We start from the raw sequence: 10,545 nt of genomic DNA, 5'->3' as shown, positions 1-10,545 counted from the left end.
CTGCTTCCATAGTTTCCAAGTTTCTATAGATATTTCTACACATTTCTGCAATAATGCAATATTTACATTGTATATTCAATTTATCTTTAACTATTGTAACTATTACCAAGTGTCCATTTTCCATCTCTTCAATGATCCTTATGTTTGCATGTCCATGCCACACATCCTTCTCTGTTGATACATATGCTGTCCTTTCCTGTTTCTTCATTCGACATAATATGTGTTTCTTCCTCTCAGTGCTTTCATTCAAACTTCTCTTTTCTTTATACACCTCAGCTCCGTCATTCTGAAACTTAACACATTATCGATGATCATTGACTTTCACCACAGATATAAATATTTATTTAGATCAGGAGAAAAACATACCTTTAAATCTCACTGTATTCTCTATACTTATAGTTGTTATAACAGGCCATCACCTAAATTAATTTTATTCCTTTTTGTTTGTCTAAATGGCCTCCCTTTTATGAATTTGGTTTGACCATCAAAGATTTCTATGTTGTATGTCATATGGTTAGCTGATCTAATCCAGTACACATATCATAACTTACATATTTGTATTGCTGCTTCAATTTTTTCTACCTATATAATATAATTCTTGGCACTTAATGGCTCTACGTTGGTGATATTCCATGAGTACAATATTTTTCTAGTGTTGACCGAAAAGTTCCGAATGTTTCCGATTCCATTAAATATTACTTTTCAACTTTAATATCTAATTATTTATTAATTTTTAAATTTTTATTATAAATTTATGGCTCAAGCAATTTCTTAGTAACATTAAATTTAATAATTTTTTGTAGAATCGTAATTATAGCTACTCTTTTATAATATAAAGGAATATTTCATATCGCATTAAAAGGAATATTTCATCTATCATTGTGCGATAAATATTTCCTCACTGATTTGATATTAAGAAATGTGTTTATGATTGTTTTATATATGGCAGGTACGTCAGACATAATTCTTAAACTCATTACTTTAAATTATTAAAGGCACGTCACTGGTGATATTACCTAGCCTGGTAATATCGACTCTTGATCTTGCTCAAAGAATTTCGATTATTTAGTTATCCTCAGCTGGTAACGTCTCTTCGTTTTCATCTGGATACGTTTTCGAATCATCTCGATTGTTTGTTCACTTTACTGCTTCTGTTTGATTTTTTTGTTATTAGAGTTTCGAACGAGTTAATCGACGAAGTATCTTCTTATTGTTTTAGTGTATTGATACAACGAGGATGACTAGTTTGTTTGGAGTAGATGACGAATGAGTTAACGATGATTTGAAGATAACACTGCAATCGAAAGTCGGATTGAACCGTGGCATTAAGACAACATTTATTCTCTGTCAGTGAATGCAAACGTCTCGTGGAAAATTCCTCTATTTACTCTATAAGAAACTGCCCGAGATCTTTAACCGAGGTATATTGACAAGGTTTAAATTATCGAAATTAAGACAATTTCTTTTAAAAAAGTGATTCGTACAAGCCCTTTGAGATATTTACACGATTGTACAATAATGTTCAAGGAAGTGACTATATCTTATCGCTCAGTAGGAAAAACAGTTTTTTATTCTTTTAAAGTGTATGTACATATTTACACTTTGGAGTTTTTCAATAATTGCGATTCCGTGGCAAATAAGTTATCCTCTAATGATATTTATGAAACGCTCTATATCCGTGTGAGTAAATAACATCCTCCTTGTCAGCGTCTAATGTAAATCAACCCCTGATTAGACGTTGAAAACTCACTTTTTATATATACTCACATTACAAATTAATTGAAAACACGTTTAATGCAATAGGAGCAGTATAATCACGAAGAAACATCGCTTTTGCATCGAATCGATGCCACTAAATATCAAGTTCCGATCAAAGGGAAATAAATGACTGCCCATAGAACGAGAAGAACCAGTAGAACCACCATAAGCTTAGAACGGAAGTTGTCCCATCCGACTAAGATATATTTCTGTGCTCTTTCCACATCCTCTATATCCAAAGAAGACTAAAACATAAGGAAATTTATAAGAAATTAATAAAACAACGTACGAACACGAATATCCAGTTTCTTACATCATCATTGATATCTTCGTCTTCTTGAAGCCTTTGGGTACTTGAATTTTGACTCATTTGTACAGCTTTATTCTGGGTGCTCTTCGCTTTACTCTGGCCAGTCTTCGAAATAGATTTCTTGTTGGTCCCCGGTGATTTTGAGGTTTCAGGGTAATCAAAAGGTGTTAATCTGATAGCTACTATATTTTCCGTACCTCGTAATTTATTTGACTGCTTGATCTTCGTCTCCGTAGCTTCTTTCCTCGTTGATTCATTCACTGCTGCATTTTCCTTTGTCGTGTCGTTTTCTGAAGGCATTCATTAGAAAATTAACTAATTGGAGAAAGAAGGTTAAGACGTCTCTCGAAGAAAATCATAAAAGATACGTGGAAGGATTTTAGGAGATCGTTGAAAAATTAAAAAGAAGATTCTTCGAGGGAGTATTCTCGACGTACCTTCGCCAGAATCATTCTGTCGTGAAACTCCACCTCGAAAATTTCGAATGTGAGACAGGAAGCTCTCCAAGTAGCGCGGAAACGTCTTCTCTTTTTCTTGCTTCAGATTGCCGGCTAGAAATTCCGTCAGAGCATCTAGCACGGGAGTCGAGGTCTAAGTCGCTACAAACGTCAAGACCAATTTGCAGACGTTGAACTTTGTTCCTGGTTGTCGTGCAATGATCCTCGGACTATCTTTTATGCTGCCAAAGAAACGAAGATTAGATAATGACATTTAATAATGCTTCTTAAGTTAGATATTCATCCAGTTTATTGCAACACTCGAGAGTGTAAAAATAATCTTGATGCGATGAAGTCCACTGATATCGGCATCGATATATATTAATGAAACAGGATATTAGATAATTTAACCTCTGGTGATGAGAAGATTCTAAAAAGCTTGATTAAAACATGGAAAAAGAAAAAACTAATAAACGGTTTCTACCTTCGTAAACATCATACCAGAGATTCTACAGACCTCGCATGACTCAGATAACTTGGTACAAGCATAAAACGTTACTTGCAAGGCCGATCGATTCAGGTGCGAAACGCTGCCTCAAGATCACGAGGCATTAACGGTGTGTATCGTCCTTCGCCTTTTTTCTCGTGTCTCGAAATCCTCTTGTCAAATTCTGACCACGTAGAAACACAGATTCCGCCGCTAGAGCGTCATATATTCGCAGATAACTTCAAGCAGAATACCCGATAACTTTCGCATCCATCATCTTTGACAGGAAACCATTATCAGCGTACACAATACTCAAGAGGGGGCGATAATTTGCATTACGTGTGTCCTAATTGTTGTCTGTGGCGGTTTTTGAGATTAAAGATTAAATCTGCGATGACGTAGCCTTTGTGTATTTCTTTTCTTCGACGTTACAAATCTACTTTAGCATTATCCGATTAAATTGTAATGGAAGAGAGGTTCACGTACATGTTCGGATTGTATGTTCATTCGATTTGGATATCAGATAAGATTTTGATAATTATATAAATTTTGGCACGTGATCGAGATAAAACGACTCTGAATGCGTTTAAGGTAGTCAGGTTTATTTATTCATTTTGTACAAATACTTGGTAAAAAAAAGGAAGAAAGTGATTAATATTATATATACTATTTATCAAATATCTGATACACGATGCTAGACGTGTCATAATACAATCACGGTTTTATTGTATCATCTGTTAAAAATTTGGTCAGAGGAAGACACCCAATCTGAATATTGCAGGGACTAGCATTATCTTAATTTAATTCTCGCTTCAACGACACTTTTGTACATATTTACAAAAGTCTCTACCTTTTTCTACATGCAATGCCTCAACACTGGGAATATCTTCGTCGTCTAACCGATGAAAGCGAGAATAATCGAGCAAATACAAGCCACGAGATATTCGTGACTTTACGCAATGCGAGAATTCAAACTCTGAGAATTTCTAAAACTTTCTTTCCACAGTAAAGTACATGCTTCCTACATTTCCATTCCACTTATCAAGAAAAATACAGATGTACCAACAAGTTGAAGATGTATCAACAAGCACTAACTTTGTGCAAGATATTACTCATTGCTTCACTCAAGGACGGACTCATCGGTGGAAAATGGAAAGTTCAACGAAAAATATTACAACGCATGAAACAGCCAGAAAGTCAGTTTTCAGTGACAAAATCGTCCTTGCTTTTCTTCATCTTGAAATACTTTCTTCCTCTTGTCGCATTGACAGCAAAAAGTCATCTGCTTCATTCAGTTCCAAGTCATCTGCTTCATTTAATCTTCGCAACTTTCTCGTAGCTTACTAAACTTTTCACAAGACCTGATATTGAACGAGGAACGTGTAGATGATTACCCAGAGAACCAAAGCAACGATCACGGAGATCAAGAAGATGGTCTTCAGAAAATGCCAAGGACTTTCCATCCGCAACTCCGCACGGTTGGACCAGCTCTTACAACCACCGTTCTTACAAGGAATACTCCCAGGTTGCAGAGGTGTTGAGGTCGCAACGCTGTTCGTCGGAGGCGTCGCTTTCACCTCTCCCAATTCCGTTTCATCCGCACTCTGGATATCTGTTTTCGTCAGCTCCACTCTCGACGGACTCTCCATCTGAAATTACAAAAGACGACAGTGATCAAGAAATTCCTAAAAGCCTGTGGCTTCTGTTTGTCGTCGTGGATATTATTACAGCGATAATGTTGCAACAGTTGCGACCTTAACCCATCAGCTAGAACTCTGCGTTGCAAATTGCCAATACTTATATAAGTTAAACGACAATACAGTCTCATGCAAAAGAAGAAATGAACGAAATCATAAGAATTTTTCCAAAAGTATGTCACCTCTTTAACGATCAGTTGGTCATTTTAATCGGTGGTCCAAATCGACTGACCAACGAAAGACTTGATTTCAGACTTTATTATCAATGACGAATCTAGAAATGAAAAAAAGTGAGAAAAGAAATAATATTATTTCGATCATGGACTTTTTCAGTATTATGCGGTTTCGAATCCGAGGTATAAAGTCAGGTTACACCAGACAGGCGACCGCAATTTCCTATTTGTCAAACGGGAGACATGAAAACAGCCTGTAGTCCAACTTGGATCGCGTTGAAATATTTTTAACCTCGCATAACGGTCCGACGAAATGTATGCTAATCGATCTCTCCTTCTTGTAAAGAGTTTGGAAAAGGAAAGCAGCGAAAAAAAGATTGAACGGTGTTTATAAACATTCGGCGCGAGTAGACGCCACGAGCAGAATTTGTAATAAATTGAACGAACGTGAAATGCAACCAGCTTGACGATACAGCCATTCCAAATTATCGATTACTTCGCAATCGTACTTGATCATGCGGAGGAACGTGTGCACCATGTTTGCAATGATTCTTATCAGCAGTCTGCGACATTCCTTGCTTCCTCGAGCTTCCCATTTTCGCGCGAAAAAGAGGAAACGAGGAGGAGAATATGATTTTTCCCTAAGAGTACTCCTCTAATCGTAAGTACAAGAGTTACGTAATTTAAGAGAAAGATAAGAGAGGAATTCGAAAGGTGGGATGTCATTTGTATAAATCATAATCGATCGATCGAAGGCCACAGGTGAACGCGCTGGAATATCACAAAAGTGAAAGAGAATGGAGTGGGGACATTACATGCACTTCTGGAATCCGAATCTTGGGGGGGAATAGATCTTGTTCGGGCTTTGGTCGAGTCCTATACACCAAGTCCATCGTGCTGATGACCTGGTTCAGGTACGGATAATCCCATATGGATCCGGGGGATGGTACAACCACCATCTGCCAACCATATTATTAGAAGGTTAAAATTATCGAATTTAAGTCTTGAAAACGCTACTGCAGTACAATAACGGAATACAATAGAATACCGTAGAAACTTTCCTTACAGTAATGGTTTACCGCCATAGAAGGTTTGGGGTCGAAATTATAAATTATCTAGTGATATTTTCTTTTATGAAAGTCTAATCGGTATAATTATCGGCAATTAGAAACGAGAATTTCCTTAGACTTCTTTCTTTTTCCTAAGTAATACCGCGAATTTCCGTCTTCGAATAGTTTCGCGCAATGGCGGCAACTTTCACTGGATTCTACACCAATCGGGTCCTCGACCGAGTGAACGAGATAGAAATGAATGGAATAGAATACAAATGTTGCATTTTTAAAGCAGACACGAAAGATCACGCTAGATCAGCTTAAAGATTTGTGAACTTCGTCGGGTTTTATCGAAATGATCGTATCGGATCGCGTTGAACGTATAAATGTGTTACGCGTTTATGTATTTATTGCATCAGTCCCAAGATGGATTACTCGTAGTTAACATTTCTCATAGGAAGACTAGCTTAAAATCTACGATGAACGTAAAAGATTCCGTCACTGAAGATTGGAAAGAAGGTGAAATCGTTCACGAAAAAGAATCACAATGAAATAGCACACTCACATTGGTAAACACGTATCCATATTTCCTGGTATGGTAATTTCCATCGCTGTTCATATTTCTAAGCGATTAGACAGTGTTGGTACATTTTTTAGCGAATTGCAAATTACTGACAAAAATCCGGGCTAATCATGCTATCGGAATTTGGAATTAATTGACATGTAATTGTTAAACAAGGGACACGCGAATTTTATATAACTTATTTGCCATTAGACGCTTAGAAAGGTAGTAGTTTATTCGCGTACGACATCGAAGGAACTGAGCAGTTAGGCCAAGCGGGGCCCATTATCAACTTTTATCAGTCTCGAGCTGGGAGACCCGACCCCTGATCTTTCATTATCGAATCATTACTCTCGTGTAAATGTCGTCCAAACGTTTCTAATTGACTCATAAATCGTTTAGAGGAAGTTCGACAATTTTCGTTCTCTATTCTTTTCCACATGGTGTTAAACCTCATAATAAATTATAATTACAGATCAATTCTGTCTGCAATCTTATAAAATGATAATTCTATACAAATTTAAATCACAATTTAGCGTTCTTCTTTATAGTATTTGGCCTCTTTTATTCATCGGCATATTGAAATTGACTAATCTCTTTCAGTGGCACCAAGATATCGAATTTTAAATACCTCGAAGATTGAGAGGCGCTAAGAAATTAAAACATTACGATACGCCTATCAGTGTGGAATACGTGTGCAATGATCACTGTGCAATGATCTCCGGGAATACAATTCTTCAATCACGAGGAATGTAAGGTCGAGAATTTAAACGAAACGGATTCCACATTACTGAACTACGTATGAGAATTGTTATGCAGGGAAATGCCGGATGCACCGACAATAATGATAAGTAGGATACCTTGCGTAATCTGGCGAGACTCATGTTTTCAGTAGGTTGTCACGAACTTTGTAGGAGAAAATCACGGAAGAAACTGAAGAACATCTTACAGAGTGAATATAAAAATTGATCTCTTTTTTGAGATCGATCACATCGAAATTTTCACATCAAAATTATGCAAACATATTGCTCAATGAATAGCAGGAACAGTTTGAAGTTCGTCGACGAATAATTCACATTTTGTTAACTTTTTTCCTTTCTTCTTTTTCGTTTAACCTCTGGTCGATTTCTCGTATTTTCAATTGGTTAATCGTGGTTCGACGAACTCTGGTGACTAATTAGGAACGAGATTTCAAGAAGGTGAAAGTATGGAAAGATGGCGCGTAGAAGAATCGACGAACGAAAGTATGCAGCTAGTTTTCGAAGAGGCTCAAAGCTATCGTTCAAACGACCAACAAATACGATTGTTGATGCTTGATGTTTTTGTAGATCGTGAATATAGTTATTTTGTCAGTGTGATTAATTGCGACTTGGGTCATATCGTTGGGAAACGTTGTAAAATAACAGAAAAACAGTCATAAAATTATACCGACATATTTTCCTTGCGGTGAAACGTGCGGTGATTGCCACTTTACACATCCGCTATTACATGACGTATATTCAAAGTAGTTTACATGAAAAACATGTTAAAAAGCCACGTCATAAATACGATATGTTTAAAAAGACATTACACCTTTGTATAATTATATATGCTTATATTAGCCTTGAATTTCGATAGTAAATACGTAGCTGGTGATGAGAAATTTATTTGCGTAAATTTGATTAAAAATCTTTTTTAGATTTGCTTGTTTGATGTGTCTAAAAAAAAAAAAAAAATATTATCAGGAGATCGCAAAGATCAAATCAAGGGAAACTAGTTTCCATTGGACACGTGTCTTCACCTGTTGTAGATGCCAAGTATGCTGAAAGAAACTCTTGAAGCACCTCATGCTGGCTCTGACATTCTCCTGCGTTTACCAATCATCGCATTATCACGATCATCCAATCTTCTGGTTATTACCAGCTCATCTTTCTTAATTCACTTTATTATTCGAGAATCATCCTTGATCAGGCACATGCATACCTTTATATAACACTTTAGTTACCGATTTAGGTCACTCACTTTATTACCGATTATGTTCATAGTTGCAGTGCGAAATGGAAAACTTTAAATTCTTAACACTTGGCTTTACATCAGGGTTTAATCACTGTTGCAGTCGCATCTTTTTTCTTGAGTCGTTAACGTTAAGTAAAATATCTTAATTGATAATATGTCGAACGCAATTAAGAGTATTTTAAACAATACTGAGAGAGACAGAGTATAGAATGCAGTCGCATCTATACGAGCGATTGGCAGGCGAAAGTTTTGAAGCGTACGCGTCGATGCGCGCTCGGCAACTAATGAAGTTTGTACCGATAGCGTAGTTGTACGTGACGGGTAACGTGGTCTGTTAAAACCTATCCATCGTATGCTTGACGCCAGTAAGACACAGAGAACGTTTTTCCACACAACAAGCAGAGATATCGAGGTTGATATAAATTATTCAAGATGTCAGTTTTCGTCGGGCTCATTTGTGCAATTCTTGTTAAACCTTGCAAAAATATTCAAACATTTTAAAATTAGTAATGAACAAAATGGAAATAATGGAAATAAAGTGCACGTTTTACTTATTACTAGATCGGGTACAGATTCATAAAATCGTGCGATATTTATACCAGGATGGTATAATTTATGCGTAGAAATTTTAGAGTAAAACATAATTAATCGAATAACTTAATTTTATTTTAACTATGCAAACGTATGCACATTATTTATAATTTCGAATAAATTATAATACTAAAGAGAGAAACAGTCAAACATACGTAATTAAAAATAACACTAAACGATGATTATTTTTTAATTTCAAAAGTAGTGAATGTAGATTCAGATATTTCTTTCTCATTTTTGAACACTGCTTCGTCTATAGCTGATTCCGGACTTCCAGTAGTGCGTAGCCAATTTTTCCTGCAATGAAAGTATATTTAATTAGAACAGTCCAATAATGTCTATTAAAATTGTTTAACATGATTAACTTACATCTCTTCCACTTTACTTTTTTCTCCTTCAAGGCGGCCAACAACTGTACCTTTATCGGTGTTCATACACCATCCCTTTAAACCTAATTCGGTACCACGTTTTTGGGTATACTATATTAACGAAAACAATGAATTGTTTAAAATTATTTTGAATCGGATATAGGGAATTAATTTACCGATTTACGTATAGAAACATTAATGCATAAATACATATTACATTTATGATGAAAAATATTGAAAGTTATTTTTTTTATTTTAGAATTCAAAAATTGTTAATAATTTTGATTTTCATTTTAACACGTCGATATATACAAATATACATGTGTATACATATATATACACATATATGAGACTCATAACTACGCAGTAACTTTTTCACCTGCCAGATGTCACTTCTGTATCAAACAAGGCGTAGAACTTGCAACGTTTCCTCGTGATTTACGTTAGTTATTAACTGTTGATTTGTGTGATACGTTACTTACCTTTCTAAAGAATACTCCTTTAAAAAGGAAAATCGCAAGATTAGTATCATCGTGATTCTGTTATAAGAAAATGGTCGCTTACCTTGTACTCTTCCAAACACCTCGAAATCAACACCGACTAATTTTGACATTGTTGGATTTATATTTTGCGACGTTACCTCAAAGAACAATGGTAATACAACAAGAAGAGAGACAACGATTTTAAGGTACAACTTGGTTAACATTCAATAATTATTTGAAGAAAAATCTGAATGCATGTATGTCGATTCGTGATGCGGTAATAGACTAGATGTCGCTAGTCGAGATTCTATCAGCTGTTCCGGCTGGATAATAGCGGTATCCTTGGAAACCACTCTTGATGCGTTTTAAAGAGAATTAAACTTAATTTGAATTTTAAGTAGGGATGATATAGACGCAATTCATATTTTTTAATCTATATTACATCAAATTTAAATGAATTTTGACCAACATTAAAAATATTTTATTCGATAAAATGAACTGGACATTAACATAAAGAAGGTAGATAATTTTTTATCATATATATTTAAATATTTACAAAAGTGGAAATTGCTAATGTGTTATGTGATTATTTACATTTCAGGAATTAAATTGTCTGACTTGTAAGCAGTAGAT

The 10,545-nt window shown here is 35.5% G+C and overlaps 3 protein-coding genes across 3 annotated transcripts; all 3 read right to left on the bottom strand.

The window, feature by feature from the left end:
• Positions 1-1,635: 1,635 nt before the first annotated feature.
• On the bottom strand, positions 1,636-4,132 carry LOC108555950 (uncharacterized). Its single transcript, XM_017911840.1, has 4 exons — positions 4,088-4,132; positions 2,506-2,659; positions 2,072-2,358; positions 1,636-2,003 (listed from the first exon to the last, which is right to left on the bottom strand). Exons 1-4 carry the CDS (start codon positions 4,130-4,132, stop codon positions 1,860-1,862), a joined length of 630 nt encoding a protein of 209 aa, XP_017767329.1. The 3' UTR covers positions 1,636-1,859.
• On the bottom strand, positions 3,580-8,908 carry LOC108556103 (uncharacterized). The gene is made up of 4 exons (XM_017912059.1): positions 8,257-8,908; positions 6,480-8,173; positions 5,678-5,821; positions 3,580-4,641 (listed from the first exon to the last, which is right to left on the bottom strand). Exons 2-4 carry the CDS (start codon positions 6,531-6,533, stop codon positions 4,345-4,347), a joined length of 495 nt encoding a protein of 164 aa, XP_017767548.1. The 5' UTR covers positions 6,534-8,173; positions 8,257-8,908; the 3' UTR covers positions 3,580-4,344.
• Positions 8,909-9,244: 336 nt separating this feature from the next.
• LOC108556100 (acylphosphatase-1) lies at positions 9,245-10,178 on the bottom strand. Its single transcript, XM_017912054.1, has 4 exons — positions 9,995-10,178; positions 9,913-9,929; positions 9,432-9,541; positions 9,245-9,359 (listed from the first exon to the last, which is right to left on the bottom strand). Exons 1-4 carry the CDS (start codon positions 10,134-10,136, stop codon positions 9,245-9,247), a joined length of 384 nt encoding a protein of 127 aa, XP_017767543.1. The 5' UTR covers positions 10,137-10,178.
• Positions 10,179-10,545: the final 367 nt, after the last annotated feature.

Source organism: Eufriesea mexicana, unplaced genomic scaffold, assembly GCF_001483705.2.
Source record: "Eufriesea mexicana isolate 0111107269 unplaced genomic scaffold, ASM148370v2 scaffold294, whole genome shotgun sequence".
Lineage (NCBI taxonomy): Eukaryota > Metazoa > Arthropoda > Insecta > Hymenoptera > Apidae > Eufriesea > Eufriesea mexicana.
This window is presented reverse-complemented; position numbering and strand designations above follow the sequence as displayed.